At 49.3% G+C, this 23,066-nt stretch overlaps 1 protein-coding gene across 1 annotated transcript in view; it reads right to left on the bottom strand.

Annotated features, from left to right (window-relative positions):
• Positions 1 to 6,081: 6,081 nt before the first annotated feature.
• Positions 6,082 to 23,066, bottom strand: part of Prkd2 (protein kinase D2) — a 28,889-nt gene continuing 11,904 nt past the window's right edge. The window contains exons 10-18 of the mRNA XM_038339744.1: positions 21,660 to 21,918; positions 20,169 to 20,221; positions 19,354 to 19,426; positions 18,133 to 18,239; positions 17,472 to 17,633; positions 12,952 to 13,050; positions 10,786 to 11,053; positions 7,080 to 7,165; positions 6,082 to 6,721 (exon numbers count right to left, since the gene is read on the bottom strand). Of these exons, the coding sequence (XP_038195672.1) occupies positions 6,521 to 6,721; positions 7,080 to 7,165; positions 10,786 to 11,053; positions 12,952 to 13,050; positions 17,472 to 17,633; positions 18,133 to 18,239; positions 19,354 to 19,426; positions 20,169 to 20,221; positions 21,660 to 21,918 (1,308 nt within the window). The 3' untranslated portion in view covers positions 6,082 to 6,520. The remainder of the gene's footprint in view (positions 6,722 to 7,079; positions 7,166 to 10,785; positions 11,054 to 12,951; positions 13,051 to 17,471; positions 17,634 to 18,132; positions 18,240 to 19,353; positions 19,427 to 20,168; positions 20,222 to 21,659; positions 21,919 to 23,066) is intronic.

The raw sequence follows: 23,066 nt of genomic DNA, 5'->3' as shown, positions 1-23,066 counted from the left end.
TGCGGCCCCCCGCCCCAGCCCGGCCGGGCCCCACGGCCGCCCCTCTCGCCGGTCCCACCTCCCCGCCCCAGCAGCCCGCCCGCCCGCTGCCCGGGCTGTCACCGTCTCATCTGCATAGGCGCCCGCCCATTGGGCCGCCCACCCCCGCCGCATCTACATAACCACGCCCCGGGCGGCACAACAACGACCATCTACTGGCTGCTGCCTTCCGTGACGCAACGCCCCTCCCCACCCTGTCCCGCCCCCACAACGCATGCTCGCGACTACCTACGGGATCAGACTCGCCACGCCCCTTCGCGCACTGACTAAGGCGCTGTGGCCACGCCCTTCACACGTCACAATAAAACAAGCCCGCCCTTGCTCTAATTCCATTGGTGCCTGTCCCTCGGATTCTGGAGCTGGTTCCGCCCTCTTGCGGGCGAGCTCTTGCTGCTATTGGACTGTCTGGGTAGAGGGGATGGCTGGTCTATAAATAGAGACTGGATCCACGTGACAGCTCCGCAGCTGCTCCTGTCTACCCTCCCGAACTTTAAGCTTCTGAGTCTGCGCAGAAGGAGAATCATCAGCGAGGAGGAAATTCGGATCACGCCTCCTCTCCTAGGAAGCTTTCCCAGACACTCAGAAGTAAAATGAAGTGGTGGACATCTTATGATACAATTATGATGCTTTAAAGCAGGACCGGCTCAAACCAGCTCTGTGATTTCATACAGGAGAGGCTAAGGCAGAAGGAGAATTGAGAGTTCGAGGCCAGCCTGAGCTACGTACGTGAATTTCAAGTTAGTCTGATTACACAGCGACAAACTAGCCTGGATTACACAGCGTGTTTCCATCTCATTAAAACAACACACTTCTGGAATTACAAAATCTGGGATGAAATATTCTATGAACTGACCAGAAAAGAATCTGAGGTCTTTTGTCTCCCAGGTGCTGTGGGGCTGTGAATTCCACCAGTCTTAGATGGCAGAGCCTTTTGTTCCCGGTTTTAAAAGGCTTTGTTCTCGGTCTTCTGAGATGCTCTATTATCAGCGTTCTGTGGTCCTGAGTCTGAGTGAACCTCTCTGTTTTCTAAGGCTGCCTCCCCTCGTGGGGCTAGCGCCCCCTCAGGCGGCCAGCCTGTGTCACTACAATGTGTCTGCAACTTTCAACAAACAACCCATTTTTCAGACAGACCTTGGACACCTTAAAAGTTGGTAAAAGCAGTGGTGGCGCACGCCTTTAATCTCAGCACTCGGGAGGAAGAGGCAGGCGCATCTCTGTGACTTCGAAGCCAGCCTGGGCTACAGAGTTCCAGGACAGCCAAGGCTACACAAAAAACCCAGTCTCAAAAACTAAAACCCCAAAACAAAGCTCAGAAGATCTGGTAGGCGGCTGGGGCAGGAGTTTGAGGCTAGTCTGGGATAGCAATGAGAGCCTGTCAGGAAAAGAAAAAACTAGTGTGAAACCTTCCACCTTTTATGATCTTTGCTGCTGTAAGCACCCAGGATATGGTGGGTGAGTCTGGACACTGCCATTTTAAGGCTGAGTAGTGCCAGGAAATGTATGTAGTCTCTCTGTCTCCTTTTCTCATCTGCATTTCAGAAAGTTATTCTGAACATTAAATGACATTATTAGGCTTTGTTTTCAGAGTCTCACTAAGTAGCCCTGTTGGCATGGAACTCACTATGTAGACCAGACTGGCCTTGAACTTACAAAGATCAGCCTGCCTCAATTCTCCCCGCCCCACAAAGTGCTTACATTAAAGGCGTGGACCACCACACATGGCCTTGTTTATTAACTTTTTTGGAGCAATGGCTTCTACCATTCATAAAATCTGAGTCCTGGGCATAGTGGTTCATGCCTGAAGTCCAAGAACTGAGGCTGGAGAGATGGCTCAGCAGTTTAGGAGTGCTTGCTGCTCTTCCAGAAGACCTAGGTTCTGTTCCTGGCACACATCCACAACCTCCTATAACTCCTGCAGCAGTGGATCTGGTGCCCTCTTCTGGTCACCTCATGAAACTGCACTCCTAATGCAAAGACATGCATATGCTTAATTTAATTAGATCTTATATAAGACACTATACATAAAGAAAATTAGATCTTAAAAAAATTTGGAGAAATGGCTTAGTGGTTAAGAGCACTGGCTGCTCCAGGGTACCCAGGTTCAATTCCCAGCACCCACATGGCAGCTCACAGCTGTCTGTAACTCCAGTTCCAGAGGATCTGACACCCTCACACAGACATACATGCAGGCAAAACACGAATACATGTAAAAATAAAGTCTTTGCCAGGCAGTGGTAGTACACACCTTTAATTCCAGCACTTGGGAGGCAGAGTTAGGGATTTGAGGCTAGCCTGGTCTACAAAGCAAGTTCCAGGATGGTCAGGGCTACAAAAGAAACCCTGTCTCAAAACAAACAAACAAACAAACTCCCAAGTATGGTGACTCAGGCCTTTAATTGGTATTAAATTAAATGATGAAGCAGGAAGACCTACAGGTCCAGGTTAGCCTGGGCTACATAGCAAGACCAAACAAAACAAAGAACGAGGTGGTAGAGAAAGAGAACAAAGTGGTAGAAGGTTTGTCTAGAATCATCCAGTGAGGGGTTGGGGCATGACTCAGAGTAGAGCCCTTGCCCAGAATATACCATGTGCTGGCTTCAGTCCCCAGAGCTACAATAATAATGGACAATAAATGAATGGCCATGTCCAGAGGAATCCTCAGTTCACCTTTAGCTGTAGAAGGATGAAGGCTAAAAGTCAGGGTGACCAAGCAACTGGAGAACTGGGCAGGCATCCAAAGTTGAAAAGGATAACATGATGGTACATCTTTAATCCCAACCCTGGAGAGGCAGAGACAGGTGGATCTCTGTGAGTTCAAGGCCTGCCTGGTCAACATAGTGAATTCCAGGTCAGCCAGGGCTATGTAGAGAGACCATGTCTTTAAAAAAGGAAGAAAAAAAAGAAAAAGAAAAGAAGAAAGAGACAGTGGTGGCGCACATCTGTATTCTCAGCACTTGGGAGGCAGAGACAGGCAGATCTCAGTGAGTTCAAGGCCAACCTGGTCTACAAAGCAGCGAGTTCCAAGACAGCCAGGGCTACACAGAGAAATCCTGTCCTGAGAAACAAAACAAAACATAAAAGGTGGATAATTTCTTTCCCTACAGTCTCAGGGTGAAATTTGAGGGTTCCCCTAGACAAGCCTGCCCATGCTCTCAGACTGCTTCAGGCTGCCCTATTTCTGTGTTCCCCAACCCTGCCTGGCTGGCCCTTCCCTGTCCACTCGGGATCAGCACTATCCCCAGGACTGGTCTGTGTCTCCATGCCATGGTTGCAGGACCTGAGGTGTTATGGTCACTGCGGTATAACCTGCCTCACTCTGCACAGTGACAAAAACGGACAAGAGTGAAGGATCACCTATAGTGTGTCAAGAAGTCATTGCAATAGAAAAGGAAATACTAAGGCTAGGAAGACAGTTCAGTGGAAAACATGAAAGCATGCGGAGCTGTGTTCACATTCCCAGGACCCATGCAAAGGCCAGATGGAATGGTTCCACACTTGACTTTCTAGTGCTGGGGTATGGACACAAGAGGATTACTGAATCCAGTCTAGTCAATTAGTGAGCTTGGGGTCCAGCAAGCGATCCTGTCTCGAGAAAAAACAAAGTTGTTGGTAAGATGGCCCTTAATGGGTAGAAGGACTCACTGCTGAGCCTGAGCTCTCTTCGGGTACCCACATGGTGGAAGGAGAGATGATCTTTGCAGGCTTGCTGCCGTATACCCCCGGCCCAAATTAAAATATAAGGCAGAGGGTGATACAGGAACACACACACACACTCCACATATGCATACTCCACACACACGCACACACACACTAGCTGGCACTTGGTGGTGCAATGCTTGCCTGGTATTTGTAAAGGCTTGGACTCCACCTCCAGAACCACAAATGGAAGGGAAGGAAGGAGGGAAGTTTTTAACATTATCATGGTGCAAAAGTGGTGAAAAATTGCCTGGAGGGGTTATGTAGTGGCTAAAGAGCTTGCTGCATATAGCATAGGACTGGGTGTTTGGATCTCCAGAACCATGTAAATGAGACATGGCAGCTTGCCCGTGTCTCCAGCACCTTGGAAAGCAAAGACAGAGGAGCCGGAGCAAGCTGGAGAGATAGACTAGCCTAACAGGGAGCTCTGGACTCAAAGACATCCTGCCTACAGGGCCTGGAGGGATGGCTCCGTAGCAGAGAACGGGGCCACGGGCACGTGTGGAGGTTAGTAGACCGCTTTGGGAGCAGTCTTCCCCTTGTAGCACACGTCCTGGGATAGAGCCTAGGTCGTCGGGCTTGGCGACTGGCACCTTTACCTTGAGCTATCTCACTTTTCTGTATTGTATTGAAAGACCAGAATCTCAAATTAAAATATAATAAAAAATAAGGTATGTAATTAAAGATGATACTGAACTTTATTTTTATTTTGCCATTGTGTGTGTGGGCGGGGGCTGGCATGCACTACTGTAGTTATCAGAGGACAACTTCCCAGAGTCTGTTCTCACCTTACCTTTAGGTTGGGTGCTTGAACTCAGGTCTGACTTGCTCTGCAAGCACATTTACTCCCAGAGCCATCTCATCTGCCCGTTAATCTCAACGTCTAATCCTCCTGCTTCTCCACCTACAGTGTTATGACTGCAGGTGTATGCCACCTGCTTTGCTTTTCTTTCCTAGGTGCTAGGTGGTAGGACACTGGCCTTGGCACATACTAGACAAATGTCCTACAGCAAAGGCAGGTCCCCAGCCTCTCACTGGTGGGATCGAGGTAAGGGCTCCACCGGCTGCCTCTTAAATGCACTTAAGATAGGTGTCTTGGGGGTTGGAGAGATGACTCAGTGGCTAAGAGCACTGCCTGAGGTGCTGAGTTCAATCCCCAGCAATCACAGAGTGGCTCACAACTACCTGTAATGCAGTCAGGCACCCTCTTCTGGCCTGCAAGGATATATGCAGATAGAACACTATGTAATAAACCTTTTTTTTTTTTTTTTTTTTTTGGTTTTTCGAGACAGGGTTTCTCTGTAGCTTTGGAGCCTGTCCTGGAACTAGCTCTTGTAGACCAGGCTGGTCTCGAACTCACAGAGATCCGCCTGCCTCTGCCTCCCGAGTGCTGGGATTAAAGGCGTGCGTCACCGCCGCCCGGCCGTAATAAACCTTTTTTATTGTTGTTTTTTGTTTTGTTTTTTTTCGAGACAGGGTCTCTCTGTAGCTCTGGAGCCTGTCTTGGAACTAGCTCTTGTAGACCAGGCTGGTCTTGAACTCACAGAAATACACCCACCTCTGCCTCCCAAGTGCTGGGATTAAAGGCGTGAGCCACCACCACCCTGCTCATAATAAACCTTAAAAAAAAAAATAATCCTGAGAATTGTACCCACTCACCTGTCACGGTGCTTCCTCCTCTTCCTCTTCTTGAGGTAGGGTCTCATTGTAGCCCAGGCCGGCCTTGCACTCAGAGATCTATGCTGGGATTAAAGGTATGCAGGACTGTGCCTAGCTGCTTGTTGGTGAACTCTTCCTTCTTGAGGCTACACACTTTCTCCCTTCCTGGCACAGGGAATGTGTCCCTCTCTTGTATTCTACTCCAGGGAGTCACCTCCCCAAACGCTTCCCCTTCTGCCCGTCTTCCTACTGTCTGTAGCACCCACTTTGGTTTTGAGACAGGATCTTTTTCAATTTTATGTGCATTGATGTGAGGGTGTCAGATCCCCTGGAACTGAGTTATAGACAGGTAGGTGTGAGCTGCTATGTGGGTGCTGGGAACTGAGCCCTGGTACTCTGGAAGGACAGCCAGTGCTCTTAACTACTGAGCCATCTCTCCAGCCCTTGAGACAGGATCTTAACAGCCCACAGTAGCCTGAAACTTGTCAGGTACCTAAGTATGACCTTGAACACCTAGCCTTCTGACTCCACTTCCCAAACACTGGAACCACCACATAAAAAGACTGTCTTTTTTGAGACCAAGCCGTACTCTGTATCCCTGGCTAGCTTTGAACTCAAAGCAATCCTCCTTCCTCAGCCTCTTTAAGGGCTGGGCTTATAGACTTATCACCATGGCCAGTGGGAGCCTCACTGTTTAAAAAGTACGTTTATTTATTGTGTGTGTTTGTGTGGGCACTTGTGGTGGTCGGAGGACAACAGGCAGGAGTTGATGCTCTTCTTTAAACAGGTGTGCCCCAGGAATCAAACTCAAGTTGTCAGGCTTGGTGGCAAGTGCCTTTAGCCACAGAGTCATCCTCCAGCCGTGGAGCCTCCTTTTCATACAGTCCTTCTTGTGGGCAACAGTCTAATGACTCTAGGGCAGTGACATCAGAGACTGAGACCATGGCCCCCAGAAGAGTCTATTTCAATGACTGAAAGACAGTTCCGGTGACTGATGCCCCATTCTCCTGTCCCCCTGCATAGTGCCTCATCCAGTCTGTGCAGGAAGCCATTTCCCCTCGAACAGTTTGTTTCAGGGATGGAGTGCAGGATTCCGCAGAAAGCAGCCCAGAGGGAAACGCTGGCCTCAGAGGATGCTGATCCGCTCAGCCAGCCCCTGCATCTCGTGGTCCTGCGGCAGACGGGCACCACTCAGGTCCCCTTCTGCAGATGTCCCATGCCGCTCTATCACAAACTGATCCCAGCGCGCGTCGTCACTCTCGTGTGTAATATATCGCTCGCCCATCTTTCTCTCCAGCTCTCGGAGGTCAAGCCATGTTTGGTACTCCTGGGCGGCGAAAAACCCGATTAGCTTGGGCACCTCACGCTGAGCAGAGTACTGTATGTAGTCTTAGCAACAGTCTGGACTCCCCTGGGACCAATGATGGTAAAGCACCACACCCCACAACCTGCTCGGCCAATAGCGGTGCAATCCCTTCTCCAACCACAGCCCAGCTATAGGCTAGTCAATCAGCCAATTAAAGACCTAGCTCCGCTGCGCGCGTGCGCTCTCTCTCTCTCTCTCTCTCTCTCTCTCTCTCCTCTCCTCTCCTCTCTCTCTCTCTCTCTCTCTCTCTCTCTCTCTCTCTCTCCCCCTCCCTCCCCTCCCCTCTCTTCCCCTCTCCCTCTCCACCTCCATACGTCACCTGTAACCAGGGGTGGCTGAGAGACTTGTCCACGCTGTAGCGCTTGCGCATTTTCACCTGCAACAGGTTATTGATGAGGTCGATGGCTGTGGGGGGGAAAACAGATGAAGCTCCACTGGAGTGACAGGTGGCCCTTTCCAGCAGGGCATCCCACCCTGCCTGCCTCAAAGGCGTATCTCCTGCACTGGCCCAGGTGATCAAACACTTATCCCTGCTTTTCTCATTAAATTCCAAATCTTGCCACTCATGGTGGCCCACACCGGCAATTCCAGCACTTGGGAGGTGGAAGCTAGAAGATAAGGAGTTCGAGGCCAGCCTGGGCTACACCTGGCAACTGCTGGGATTATGTAGAAGCATGACCAGTTCAAATTTTTAAGATTATTTTTGGACTGATTGTCCTGGTCCACACCTTTAATCCCAGCACTCGGGAGGCAGAGGGGGAGGCAGGTGAGTTCAAGGACAGACAGCCTGGGATACATAGTGATACACTGTATCAAGAAACAAACCATATGAAACAAAACTTACTTTTATTTATTTGTATCAAAAACCAAACAAAATTTATATTTATTTTATATGTATGTATGTGTGTCTGTATATGAATGAAGGTGTCCTCTTAGGCCAGAAGAGAGAACTGGAATCCCTTGGAACTGCAGTTACAGGCAGTTTGTCAGCCATTTATCATGGGTCTGGGACCCGAGCTCCAGGTCCCGACTGCTGAGACACCTGTCCAGCCCTTCTAACTCCATGTATGCCTACATGCCAGAAGAGGCCATCAGATAGCATTATAGTTGTGAACCACAATCTGGTTGCTGGGAATTGACTCAGGACCTCTTGAAGAGCAGCCAGTACCCTTAACTGCTGAGCCATCTCTCCAGCCGATAGTTCCACTTTTTAAAAGTGTGCTTTTTGAAGTGAAAGCATATTTATTTCCAATGGAATACTGACATCACTGGGATCAGCAGGGAGCTAACAATAACATGCCATATTCACAAAAGGAAAATGAGAAGAAAGTCCTGCCACTTGCCAAAGTCACTTTTGCCTACAGAAGACCCAGTGACAGAAGCCAGGCCTTTGTGAAAAAGAAGGTACTGAGTGTCAGGTTTCAAGCCAAGGTCCCACTGAGGCTTTCTCATCTTGAAGAACAAGGCTTCACTTGCCTAGGGGCAATATCCTCAAGGATTCCATGGACACCAAACTCCATAGATGCTCAAGTCCTTTATATAAAACAGCAGAGTATTTGCGCACAGCCTCCGCATAGTCCCCCTGCTTGCTTTGAACCATTTCTAGATAACTTATAATAGTATTTTTTTTACACTGCTATGGACGGAACCTAGCACTTCACAGGTACAGGGCAAGAGAACTTCCACTGACCTGGCCACACCCCAACATTTCAGAATGGTTTCTAGACATGTGCTCCAACGCCAAGCCATGCCTCCACCAGCCTCTTACTGGGGGATTCTAGGCAAGGGCTCTACCACTGAGCCACACCCCAGCCCCTCACTGGGGGATTCTAGGCAGGGGCTCTACCACTGAGCCACACCTCAGTGGGGATTCTAGGCAGGGACTGAGCCATACCCAAGTCCTTCACTAGAGGATTCTAGGTAGGAACTCTATCACTGCCCTATACATTCACATAGATTTCTTTTACAAACATACAATGGATTGTTATGTAAATAATTGTCATATTGTGTTGCTCAGGAACAATGCAAACAAAACCTTACCAGGTTCTTCTAGCATTAGTCTCTAATCCTAGCATTTGGGAGTGAAGGAAGGAGGATCGGGAGTATAAAGTCCACTTCAGCTACATAGTCCAAAGCCAGCCAAACCAAAGCAAACAAGCCCACCCATGACTCTCATCCTCTCAAATGTCCTACCCCACACCTCACCCCAAGCCCCATGCCTCAGGGTTTATCTCTCAGGCCCAGTGGCCAGCTGATGAACTTTTCTTTGCTGGACAATCCAATAGCCACATCCCTAGACTGGACACATTTCCAAGCTTCAGGTTCCTCTCCGCTCCGTTGATAGAGTCTGGCTCCAGCCACTGTCTAGAGAGGGGTTGGGGATGGGCTCAGTCATAGAGTACTTATCTACCATGCTGGAGGCTCTGGGCTCAATTCCTACTGCTGCAAAAGAAAAACATCTGAGCCAGGCGGTGGTGGCGCACGCCTTTAATCCCAGCACTCGGGAGGCAGAGGCAGGCGGATCTCTGTGAGTTCGAGACCAGCCTGGTCTACAAGAGCTAGTTCCAGGACAGGCTCCAAAGCCACAGAGAAACCCTGTCTCGAAAAAAAAAAAAAAAAAAAAAGAAAAACATCTGATGGGGCTGAAGGGATGGCTCAGTGGGGTTCAGAGCACTTCCTGTTCTTGCAGAGGACCTGGGTTTGGTTCCCAGAACCCACACGGTGGCTCATAACCACCACCTATAGCCACTCTATCTGCAGGGGATCTGATGCCCTCTTCTGACCTCCTCTGTCACCAGGCACACATGCATACCTGCAGGAAAAACACTTATACACATAAACAAATGAGAGAGAGAAAGACCAACCTGGGGCTGGAGGGATGGCTCAGTGGTTAAGAGCACTGGCTACTCTTCCAGAGGCTCTGGGTTAGGTTTCCAGCACCCACATGGAGGCTCACAACTACCTGTAACTCTAGTTCTGGGGATCTGACACCCATATCCGGCCTTCGGGAGCACCAGGCATGATGCATATAATGCACATACATACATGCAAGCAAAAGAGCCATACACATGAAACAAGATAACAACACACACAGAGAGAGAGAGACATAGACAGAGAGAGACAGACAGAGACAGAGACAGAGAGAAGAAAAAGTACTGTCTCCCCAGTACTTGTTTCTGTGCTTTGCTCAGAGTTTCAAGCCACCATGACACCCCTGGGCACCAGGGTCACCCACAAGTCACCTGCCCCTCCAGGTTTCAGTCTCAGCTCTACCCACTCACCCAGCTCGCCTCTCTGACCACCCCTCTCTTACAGTCCCACCTGTGGGGATATTTTGTTTGTGTTTTAACAAATAAAGCTTGCCTGAAGATCAGAGTGCAGAGCCAAGCCACTAGAGGCCAAGGAGTGGTGGCATACACCTTTAATCCCAGGATTTGGGAAAGTGAGGCAGAGAGATCTCTGTTAGTTCAATGCCATCCTGGGCAACACAAGATTGAATCTGTCTAAAAGAGAAACAGAGTTCACACAAAGGTGATCCCAGCACTTGGGATTCCACGCCTTTAACCCCAGCACTAGGGAGGTGGAGACAGGAGTGGTCTGTCTGGGCAGAGAGAGATACAGAAGGCAGGAGGAGACAGGAGCTCAGGGCACTCTGAGGTTTGGTGGAGACAGCTGCAGTCTGAGGACAGGATCGCCCCTTTAGTGTGAGCACTGTAGAGGTAAAAGGTCTCTCTGGTGGCTGCTGCACTGCTTCCCTGATCCTTCAGCTTTCACCCTCTAATATCTGCCTCTAGGTTTTACTTATTAAGAGCAGTTAGAATTCATGCTACACCATCCACATTTTGGCAAGGGTTCACGCCCTCCATCCGACAGTCCACCCACCCAGGCCCAGCTCGGCCCCAACTCTTTGACAGCTTCACCCACTAGCTGTAGCCTCACCCTGTTGTGCTCACGCGCCCACATGTACAGCCCATGAAGTCTGAGGCCTGGCTCCATCCCCACCTTATCTGTCTGCCGAGGCTCACCTCCAGATGAGATGCGGCTCCAGGGGCTGGCTGGGTACATAAAGGCTGCGTTCTGGATCTGGTCATTGATGTCCTCATCCTCATTGAAGGGGAACGTGCCACTGAGGCTGACGTACATGATTACACCCACAGACCACATGTCGAGCGAGCGGTTGTAACCCTGGTTGAGCAGCACCTCGGGTGCCAGGTAGGCGGGTGTGCCCACCACGGAGCGCCGGAAGGACTTTTCACCAATGATGCGAGCAAAGCCGAAGTCACACAACTTCACCTGCGAAGGTGGCAGGTGAAGGTTGTGAGCAATGATGGTGTCACCTCCCCCACTGTGTGTCCACACCACTGCCACCTCAGGATTCCACATATTGAATGCTGGTTCAAATCCGGGATTTGCCACTCACTAGCTGAGTGATCTCAGGTAAGTGACGTCCCCTCTCTGTGCCTCAGTTTCCACATCTCTAACACAAGGAAGAACGTAACAGCGCCTGTCTCAAAGGACTATCGTTGAGGGTGACATGAGTCAATCCACATGCAGCTCATTGAACTGTGCCCAGTATGAAGAAATCTCTATTAAGTGCTCTCTAAAGTCGTCTGTCTGCCTCCTAGGATGGGTTGTGGCCTCCGAATGACCCTTTGTAGATGTCCCTACTGGACAGGTGTATGGACTGAAAGAGGCATGAACAATGTTCTAGAAGCTTTGTCCAGCTGGAATGAATACGTAACAAGGGCTCTGGTCTCTCCACACTGGGAATGGGTTCACTTCTAGTGCTTTCTGGGGATAGAGAGGAACAGGCATGCAGGACCTGCAGGTGTAGGCATGTAATCTCAGCTACCTACAGGCAGAGCTAGGAGGATTACAAATTCAAAACAAAACAAAACAAAACAAAAACAAGCCAGTTGAAGGCTAGCCTGGACTACAGACTGAGTTCAAAGTTAGCCTAACAACTGTTTATTTACTACTTTTTAATGCAGAACATAGATTAAGAAAAAAAGCTGGAGCCGGGCAGTGGTGGCACATGCCTTTAATCCCAGCACTCAGGAAGGCAGACGCAGGTGGATCTCTGTGAGTATGAGGTCAGCCTGGTCTACAGAGATGGTTCCAGGACAGTCAGAGATACACAGATAAACCCTGTCTTGAAAATCCAAAAGAAAACAGAAAAAAATTGGAGAGATAGCTCAGTGGTTAAGATCACTAACTATTCTTCCAGAAGACCTGGGTTCACTTCCCAGCACCCACGTGGCAGCTCACAGCTGTCTATAACTCCAGTTCCAGGGTTTCTGACACCATGGCAAAACACCAAGCACATAAAATAAGTAAACTGGAAAAAAACAAAAACAAACACAAAAGTTGGCAGTGGTGGTGCACGCCTTTAATCCCAGCACCAAGGAAGCAGAGGCAAGTGGATTTCTGTCAGTTTGAGGCCAGCCTGGTCTACAAAGCAAGTTCCAGAAACAAACAAGAAGAAGAAGCAAAAAAAAAGAAAAAGAAATCCTGAGCATGAGAGGGGGTTTCAAGGAAAATACTGAGACCTTATCTCAAATAAAAATTAAAAGTGATTGAATTCTCTTAATGATAAAAAGCACTTGTCTAAAACCCCCCAGTAAGGATCTTGAGGGTAGTTTGGCAATAAAGCACCTGCCTAGAATCCTCAGGGAGGGGCTGGGGTGTGGCTCAATGGTAGAGCCCCTGCCTAGAGTCCCCCAGTGAGGGGCAGGGATGTGGGGCTCAGTGGTAGAGCCCCTGCCTAGAATCCCCCAGTGAGGGGCTGGGATGTGGGGCTCAGTGGTAAAGCACAGGCCTAGGTTCCATCCCTTGAAGGTGAGAGGTGAATGGGGTGCGAGGGAAGTGAGGTGGCCACTTTCCCTATTATGTCAGTGAAGGAAAGGGATAATACATTTCTTGTACCTCTTGTCTTTCTTCCTTTGTTCTAGCTAGACCATGGGCTGTGAAGGCCAGCAGTCACCAAACTGTCTTAAACATAACAACCAGGAAAAGGGTGCCCAAGGCTATGTAGTACCTTTGCAGGCTGAGAATACCTAGGTCAGATGCAATCCGGTGGGATCAAGCCCCTGTCTTAAGCCGCGTCACCTAAGGTCTGAAGCTCACCTACAACTAGACTTTGAGTCACTGCCCACCCCTGGCTGTTGGGGCTAGGAGGGGACATAACAGACCTGAGGAAATGGATCGGCAGATGCCAATAACACGTTCTCTGGTTTCAAGTCACAGTGGACGATGTTCTTGAAGTGCAGGTGTCTCAAGGCCACCAGGATCTGAGGAGAGGAGGCAGGGCCAGTGAGAAAGGAGAGAACCAACCCTGATATCCACCTATGAGCCCCACCCAGGTCTTTGCTACCTGGCTGAGGGAGTCATTAAGAAAGGAATCCAGAAATGGTAGAACCATTTACCCTCCAGAGTTAAGAGCTCTAAAAAAACGGGAGGGTGGGAAGACCCGGCTTAGAATCCTCGTGAGCTATTAAAACAGCAGGGGCTCCCCAAGACACTTCCTTTATATGGTGCAATTAAAAAACATTTTGAGGCTTGCTGTGGTGGCGCACGCCTTTGATCCCAGTACTTGGGAGGCAGAGGCAGGTGGATCTCTGTGAGTTCAAGGCCAGCCTGGTCTATAGAAGGAGTTTCCCAACAGTCAGGACTGCACTATAAAAACAAAACAACAAACAGAAAACCTTGTTTTGGTTGGCAAGATGGTGGCTCAGCAGGTAAAGGAGCTTGCCACTAAGGCAGATGACCTAAATCCAATCCCTAGAACCCACGTGGGGGAAGGAGAGAAGCAACTTCTACACGTTGTCCTCTCATCTCTGTGCGTGTGCTGTGGCATGTGCCCTTCCCCCACCTCACACAATTTAATTTTTAGATTTTTGTTTCGCTTTGTTTTTTTTTTTGTTTGTTTTTATAGACATGGTTTCTCTGTGTAACAGTCCTGACTGTATAGGAACTCTCTCTGTAGACCAGGCAGGCCTCAAACTCACAGAAATCCACCTGCTTCTGCTTCCTAAGTGCTAGGATTAAAGGCGTGGTCCAACACTGCATGGCCTCTTGTTTTATATTTAAAATAGGGTCTTATGTATCCCCAGGTTAGCTCCAAAGTCACTATATAGCCAAAGCTAGCCTTCAAGTGATTGATCCTTGTACCTCTTGGATTCCAGGGTTACAAGCCTGTGTACCACACACTGTTGAGCTTGGGACTTAATAATACCTACCTGGAAGGGTAGTGGTGGTGCCTAAGTAAATTCCCGAGGCAAAGAACAGGGTCCAGCACTTAGAGGTGGAGCAGGCAAGAGCCCTGAAGACAGAAATCTGCAGAGAGAGAGAGAGAGAGAGGGAGGGAGAGGGAGAGGGAGAGGGAGAGGGAGAGGGAGGGAGGGAGGGAGAGAGAGAGAGAGACAGAGACAGAGAGAGAGAAACGAAAACACAGGACAATATGGAAGACCGTAGAGAACTACTTTGGTTGCTGACCGCATTCAGCTCCCTCTTTCACAGTCAAGATGTGTCTCTCTGTCTCCATCTCCTAGCATGCCTAGCGAATCCAGGCATACTGACGGGGGTGTGGAGACAGAGAAGCGGCAAAGTACAGTGCAGGATGCCTAGTACCAACAGAGGATCTGTCCCACAGTGAAGGAAGTCCCAGACAGAGGGGAGGCCTCTCCAGGGAGAACTGAAACTCTGAGCACGCCAGGGAATGTCCAACACTGCAAAGGTTAAAACTCCGTGGTGAATGAAGGCCACAGGTGGAGCGATGGCCTGGCTAGCGTGCACAAAGCCCTGCTTCCACCCCCAGTATTGCACACGGTGGATGTGATGGTTCATGCCTGGAATCATCATCAGGAATTTGAGGTCTTCTTTGACTACACAGTAAGTTCAAGGTCAGCCGAGGATATAGGAGACCATGTCTCAAACAATTAACAATGAAAAGGGCTGGAGAGATGGCTCAGTGGTTAACAGCACTGGTTGCTCTTCTAAAGGACCCGAGTTCAATCCCCAGCACCCACGTGGCAGTTCACAATTGTCTGTAACTCCAGTTCCAGAGGATCTGACACCTTTACACCAACACACATAAAATAAAGAAAAGAGGGGGCTGGAGAGATGGCTCAGAGGATAAGAGCACTGCCTGCTCTTCCAAAGGTCCTGAGTTCAATTCCCAGCAACCACATGGTGGCTCACAACCATCTGTAATGGGGTTTGGTGCCCTCTTCTGGCCTGCAGGCATTCATACAGACAGAATATTGTATACATAATAAATAAATAAATATTTAAAAAAAAATAAAGAAAAGAAAGAGCTGGGTAGTGGTGGCACAGGTCTGTTGTGGGAGCTCCTTCAGCCAATAGCCTTTAAGATGCCGGCCCACTTTGGGCGTGGTCTCGTGTAGAGTAAGCGCAGATGAAAAGCACCCTTTCTTCCGCCGGATTCGGTTCCATTCCCAGCACTGGCAGAGGACTGGGGGTCACTAACTATCCTTGCTGTGACTTCATCACTTTATCCCCACATAAACAAACCTTTGTTATACTTGATTCCAGACTATTGTGGAACTCCTGGTACTACTGTGCACACCTTTAATCCCAGCACTCAGGAGGCAGAGGCAGGTCAATCTTGTGAGTTTGAGGCCAGCCTGGTCTACAGAGGGAGTTCGAGGACAGCCAGGGCTGCTTCACAAACAAACCCTGTCTCAGAAAACAAAACAAAAAACAAAACAAAACAAAAAAGAAGGAAGGAAGGAAGGAAGGAAGGAAGGAAGGAAGACAGAGAGAGAGAGAGAGAGAAAGAAAGAAAGAAAAGTTGTAAATAAATATTGGGATAAAAAGGATTGAACAGACCTGGAGAGATGGCTTAGTGGGCAAAGGCACTGGCCACCAAGCCTGACAGCCTGTGTTCAGTCCCTGGGATCCACTTGGTGGAAGGAGAGAACCAGTTCCTACAAGTTGTCCTTCGCTCTCCATACGTGCACTATGGCTCTCAAGCTGTAGCACATGCATGCCCACACACATGCAAACTTACACAGTATATGTAATAAAATACTGATCATCATAAAGCTCACATTGGTCATATGCAAAGAGCACTAATAATGCAATAAGCATACTTCGTGACCCATGCCTTTAAGTCCAGTTGTTTGAAGGCATAGGCATTGCTGCAAGTGGGAAGCCAGCCTTGTCTAAACAGAGAATTCCAGATCAGCCAAGGATACATATTAAGACCTGGTCTCCAAAAGCAAAAACAAACAAGCAAACAAAAGGGCTGGGGAGACAGTTTAGATGCTTGGACCACTATGTGCTCTTCACACATAGAGGTTCAGGATTAAATTCCTAGCATACACGAGGTTGGAGAGGGAGATGATCTGATGCCCTCTTCTGGCCTCCTCAGGTACTGCACATAACACATAGGCAGCAAATAAGGTAAACATTCACATACATAGAAACTAGTTAAGTCGGCCATGGTAGCATAGGTCTTTAATCCCAGAACTTGGGAGGCTGAGGAAGATGGATCTCAATGAGTTCCAGGGCAGCCTGATCTACACAAGAACATTCTGCCTCAAAACGAAAAAACTTTTTTAAAAATACTAATTCAACGTAAAACACACAAAAGATAATAACGAATGTGTGGCACACACGTGTGACCCCAGCAGCTGTAAGAACAATGCAGGAGAAGCACGTGAGGCGAGCACAGAGGTGAGCACGAGATCCTGTCTCCAAAGCCAAAAGCTAATATGAAATCTTCTGAGCCTGGCAATTATTTTTATCCAGCATTAGTAAGAAGTGTGAAAACAAGCATCCTCCCACTTAGTTGGTGGGAAAAGATGGAAAAGGTTTTAGACAATAAACATTCTCTTTGACTTTTTGAGACAGACTCTCAGGTAGCCCAGGCTGGCCTTGAAAACACCACACAGACAAGGATGGCCGTGAACTCCTGATCTCCCCGCCTCCTGTAGCAGCAGTCTGTGCCATAATCCAGCACTCAGGGAACAGAGGCAGGAAAACCCAAAGTTTAAGATCATCTTCATCTACATAGTAAGTGCCAGGCTAGCCCGAGCTACATGAGATCCTTTCTCAAAAAAAAAAAAAAAGAAAAAAGCCAGGCGAGGTGGTACGGAATTTTAACCCCAGCACTCTGGAAGCTCATTAAAATAGTGCCAATGATATTATAAAAGGGGGAACTGGCTTCCCCTCCTCTTTCTCTCAGTCTTTCAGTCCTTCCAGCAGGCTTTTTAACCGACACTCCCCAGATTCTGCTCCATGCTTGACTCAGGTTGGGGTACTAGACACATAGTGGTAACAAGATAGCCCTTCTTCGCCTTGGATGGTGGGTGTTGTTACCACAGCGGGCAGGCTGTCACAGGAAGGCTAGTTATGATCAATAATGTGTTTACTGAGCCCTGATTGTCCTTTTCTTTTTACTTTTTTTTTTTTTTTGAGATAGGGTCTCACAGTGCAACTCTGGCTGTCCTAGAACTCACTATGTAGATAAGGCTGGCCTTGAACTCACAGATATCTGCCTGCCTCTGTCTCTCAAGTGCTAGGATTAAAGGCGTATGCCATCATACCTTCTTCTGCACCTCCATCTCTTATTGCTGTTAATAAGATTTCCATCTATTTCTCTAACTGCCCTCTTGACTATCCAGTACACCCGCCTGTTCTCCAGGCCTCCGCCAGGGGGCTCCCGAGGCCGAGGCGCACAGCGTACCTGCGTGATGAGGAACTTGGTGAGGCGCTCAGGAAGCCGGCCCTTCTCACTGGAGAGGATCATCTCCAACATGTCCCCATGTAGTTTCTCCATCACCACGAATACTTTCTCAGGGGTCTCGAACATGCACTCGAGGTTCACGATGCCGGGGTGCCGCAGACTCTGTCCGGGAATGAGGGAAGAGGGGTTAGGGCTGAGGATCAGCATGGCAAGGGTTGGAAGGCACTTGGAGAGGTCTTTGCATGAGAACTCACAGGGAGGGCCTGGGCAGGAGGAGAGTATAGCAGGAAGCTTGGGAAAATAGCAAGCTGCGCTGCTTTGGTTTCTATTTGATTTTCTTCTTCAGGTTCTCGTGCATGCTAGGCCAAGTGCTCTACAGCTGATTCCCAGCCCGCAAGATCTTCCTATGGCTCCTTTATTAGAAAGCCCGCTGGTATCTTTCTACCCTCCTCCCTGGTCTCACTTCTTTCATGGCTCTCGGGTTCCCTGTCACCTGCACAGGCTGGTCCTGGCCCCTCTCTGCTCAGAACATCCCTCAGTTCTGACATGTACATCTTCTCTTGTAGGAAGCCTAACTTGATCGCCCCTGACTGTGGCTCAGGTTGTACTTAAAAGGAGTAAGCTGGAAGGGCATGGCTGGGTCATGGTCCCTGCGGGTCACCTGGAGAATGGCCACTTCATTCCTGAGCTGGCTCTCCTGCTTGGTGGGGAAGCGCAGTTTGTCGATGACTTTTACTGCAACGTCTCTGCCAGTCTTCCTGTGTTTTCCTGAAGGCACAGAAAAGGGAAAGATCAGAGATCAAGACCTCCCAGTTCCTTCCTTCCCTCTATGGAGACCCAGATGCAACTGAGCAAAGATGTTAGAGGCCTCCAAAGTTTTCAATATGAGGGGTGGGAGGGCAGGGCTAGTGAGTAAAAGTGGGAGGGGCGGAGTCAGGGTTCAGTTGGTAGATCCCCTGTCTAGAATCCCCCAGTGAGGGGCTGGGGGTGTGGCTCAGTGTTAGAACCCCTGCCTAGAATCCCCAGTGAGGGGCTGGGGTGTGGCTCAGTGGTAGAGCCCCTGCCTAGAATCCCCAGTGAGGAGTTGGGGTGTGGCTCAATGGGACAGCACCTGTCTGGCATTCAGGCTGCCCTGGGTTTTACCCCTAGGAAAAGAAAGACAGAAGAAAGCTAGGCATGGTGGTACAATCCTGTTATCCCAGCATTTGGAAGACTGGGGCAAAAGGATCCCAAGCTTGAGACCACCCTGAATCTCAAATGATAGGAACAGAGAGAGCTTCAAGAAGAGCAATGTAAAGCCAGACGCAATGGCTCATGCCTTTAACCCCAGCACTCATGAGGCAGAGGCAGACGGATCTCTGAGTTTGAGGTCAATCTGGTCTACAAAGTTCCAAGATAGCCAGAGCAATACAAACAAACAAACAAACAAACAAAAACAAAACAAAAAACAAAAAAACAAAACTTGTCTGTGAGGAAGGGCAATGGATAACATGAGCAACTGCACTCATAACCAAGCAGAAGCCAAAGGGAAGCAAGTCAGTGACCAGCTCTCTTCCATGGCCTCTGCACCAGTTCCTGCCTCCAGGACCCTGCCCTGTTTGAACTCCTGTCCTTCAGTGACGAAGTATAAGCCAAATAAACCCTTTCCTCCCCACCTTGCTTTTTAGTCATGGTGTCTCGTTACAGCAATAGAAACCCTAAGACATCTCCTATTAACAACAGGCAAAAAGCCCCCTGGTTTTCCTGATGAGAAAAGGAACCTTCAAATCCCTGTACCTGGGATCCAGTTTCCCAAGCCCAACAAAACAGGAGGCAGGCAGCAAGGAGGGCACAGCACCATCTGACTCTGGCAGCCTCTGGGCCAGGCCTGTGGCATCCTTACCTCCATAGACAACTCCAAACTGCCCAGAGCCCAGCACCTCATCTGGGAAGATCTGGTAGACAGTGGCGATGTCCTGTAAGGTGGAGACAGCAGGGTCATGGGTGCAATTGGAGATGAAAGAGGGTCAGGGAGACAGGAGGTCGGAGGTCAGACGAGAGCTGACAGGCCTGACAGTTTTCTCCACTGAGAGATGGTCTAGACCAGGCTGGCCTGAGGCACGGGAGCTGTCTTATAATGGAGGTAGAAAGACCCAGGCAAACTGAGCGGCACCAGTCCCTGGCTCTGGCTCCTAGACTATATGGTGGAGGAGGAAGTGAGCTGAGCAGCAGGCAGGCACGACCGCGGTCCACTCTGTTCCAGACTACAGACGTAGCCAGCTGCCTCCAGGGACTGTATTGTGAGCCCAAATAAACCCTTTCTCTCCTAGGTTGTTTTGAAATCTTTTATTTTATTTTTTAATCAGGCTTGCTTTATTTTAAATTTGAACAAGATCAACACTTCAGTTTCTAATTTTAGTGAAATAAAACTTGCTTTATTTTTAGTCTATCTTAAATATGTGTATGTACATGAGTGCAGGCCACTGAGCAGGCCAGGAGAGCGCATGGGGTTTTCCGGAGCTAACATTACAGGGGGTTGTGAGCTACTCAATGTGGGTGCTGGGAATCAAACCCCAGTCCTCTTCAGGGCAAGTGCTCTTAACTGCTGAGACATCTCTCCAGCTCCCCAAGTTTTGCTTTCAGCAGGATATTTTGACATAGGGACCTAAAATGAAATTCAGTCAGAAGGAACGTGCCCCAGGCTGGCAGAAGACTTACCACATTCTCTTGGATCTGACTGTTGGACACAGAAATACTCAGAGAAGCTCGTCCTAGGAGGAGAGGAGAGACAAGTCAACAGAGCCATCACCTATACTTCCCAAGGCTACACTCGGAACTTTAATTTCCTCATTTATAAAATGGGAATTCAGGGGCTGGAGAGATTATTATGTACACTGTGTACATAATAAATAAATCTTTTTTTTAAAAAAAAAAAAAGAGGGGGGAATACGAGAGTCGTGTCAGGGCAGGGAGGTAAACCAGATGTACTGAGAGACTCCAAATGGGACCTTGCAATCCTACACTTGGCACTGTATCCAGTGTCCTAAGTGCCAGGGAAGGGAGGCATACTGATCCCACTTAAAAGAGCAGGAAACTGTGGCTGGGAGGTACAGCTGCAATAGGTTTCAGCAACTTCCCTGGAACCCACCCATCACATTACAAACCCAGCGGAGGCATTTACAAAGTCCTGTTTCTTCTGTCATTCAATTGCTTTTCTTTCTCATCACCTCTCCCCACCTCCAACAGCCCCACTTACAACTTACCCCAGACTCATCCTTGAATCTTGCGCCTTTCCCACTCCTCTTTTTAAGAAATTTTATTTTTACCTTTAGGGGTGTGTGTGTGTGTGTGTGTGTGTGTGTGTGTGTGCACGCGTGCTCACACATGAGTACAGTTGTCCACAGAGGCCAAAAGAGGGCCTAGGATCCCTGGAGTTACAGGTGGTTGTGACTCACCTAATATGGGTGGTGGGAATTCAACTCGTCCTCTACAAAAACAGCGAGTCCTCTTAACCACTGGGCCGTCTCTCCAGGCCCTTTCTTTCCATTCTTCCTCCCTCTCCTACTCTTTATTCCTTGCTAGAGTCTTGCTGTATAGCTCAGTCTGGCTTTGAAATCAGTGCTTAGCCCAGGCTGATCTCAAGCTCACAGCAATCCTGCCGCTTCTACCTCAAAAGAGCTGGAACACCAAGTGTGTGGTGCTATCCACGCCTGACTACTCCTGTCCTTTGTCGTATATGACCAGAGGGCCCTTGTTAAACACACACCTGACCCTGGCACTCTTCTGCCCTCTGCCATAGCTGTTCTGTACCCTCAGAGTTAGCTCAGGTTCCTTGTGACAGACACATAGGCTGATGCAGACATCACCTGTGGTGTGTGTTTCTGACAGACTGGCTTTCCTCTGGTGCTCATGCACAGAAGGCTCTCCCCTGCTTCCTCTCTGTGTCCACACTATGCCAGAGATAGGATTTTTCCCAGTAAAGTGCCTCTGGCTTCCCAGCTTCTTCATCTCAGTCCGGCCCTACTGACTGGCACAGAAGACGCACTTGGAAAATTCCCAAGGCTAGTTTCAAAGCCATACACCCAGGGCAGGTAAGGGCTTCACAGAGACCCACATTCAGGTCTGAGCCCACTTAGTGTTACCTAGGTTTCCCCAGGATACCCATGAGCCTTTGAGTGTCACCTCTTAGCACCCTGGATAAGGACTTACTGTGGGGTGTGTGGCCTGGGGCAGTGGGCGCGTCTTGGAGGATAACAGGCATCAGTGCTTGGCGGATAGCTGTCTCCCAACCCCGAATGGCCTCTGTTCCCTGCCCACTCGGCCCTCCTGGGGTGCTGCCAGGTGTCTCGCCCACAAAGTAGATGACATTGGCTGTGACAATCTCGAAGCAGTGTGGGTTGGTGCCCGGAGGTACAAGGCTGAAATTCTGAGCCGACTCCACTGCAAGGATTTCCGATAGTGGGATTTCCTGGCAAGGGATGGAACTGTCAGGACAGGCAAGCCTAGTAGGCCATCCCTGAAGCTTCCTTGCTCCTAGAGGGCCACATAAAAGCCAGGATCAATAAGAACAGGCCTGGTCTACATGGAGAGGTCGGGAGAGGTCTCCAGCAGTACCCACATTAACCATAAGAACAGTTAGCTAGCTGGCAGGAGACAGGGAAGTGCGAAGGCCCTGAAGAAAGCTTGCTGTGCCCATCACATGGGACAGTACCTGGCACACTGTAGACACCTGAGAAGCGTTTGATGTATGTATAAATGAAGGCCATGAGGCTCCACAAGGACATCAGGGGCCATATAAAGAAGCTTGGATTTTGTCTAAGGTCCCTAGGGAGCGACAAAAAGGTTTGGAGCAAGGAAGTGCAGTTCATGGTTCCGTGCAGAAAGTCCACGAGACAAAATGAGGTCAGAACAGCAGATGAGAAGGAGGCTGTGGAAGAGGAAGGGCAGGGACCGTTGTGCAGGCAAAGCACTGAGGAAGAAAGGAAGGGGGAAAAGAGGAGAGGACAACTCAGTGGCACAAGCCTATAATCCTAGCCACAGGGAAGGCGGCAGCAGGGGCGACACAAACCAAGGCCAACCTAAGCAACTTGGTGAGACCCTGTTTCAAAAACAAAAAGTAGGAAGAGGGCTGGGGGTGTGGCTCAGTGGTAGAGCCCCTGCCTGGAATCCCCCAGTGAGGGGCTGGGGTGTGGCTCAGTGGTAGAGCCCCTGCCTAGAATCCCCAGTGAGGGGCTGGGGTGTGGCTCAGTGGTAGAATGCTTATGTTGAACCCTGGGTTTGAAAAAGTGACTTGCCAGACGGTGGTGGCACACTCCTGGCACTCGGTAGGCAGAGGCAGGTGGATCTCTGTGAGTTTGAGGCCAGCCTGGTTTACAAGAGCTAGTTCCAGGACAGGCTCTGAAAAACAAAAAACAAACAAACAAACAAACAAAAAAGCAAAAAAAAAAAAAAAAAAAAAAAAGGAAAAAAAGGAAAAGTGACTTATAATCAGCAGTGACACATGCCTTTAATCCCAGCATTCAGGGGGCAGAGGCAGGCAAATCTCTATGAGTTCAAGACAAGCTTAGTCTACAGAGCGAGTTCCAGGATAGCCAAGAGTACACTGGGAAACCGTGC

Source organism: Arvicola amphibius, chromosome 8 (genome assembly GCF_903992535.2).
Source record: "Arvicola amphibius chromosome 8, mArvAmp1.2, whole genome shotgun sequence".
NCBI classification, from domain to species: Eukaryota; Metazoa; Chordata; class Mammalia; order Rodentia; family Cricetidae; genus Arvicola; species Arvicola amphibius.
This window is presented reverse-complemented; position numbering and strand designations above follow the sequence as displayed.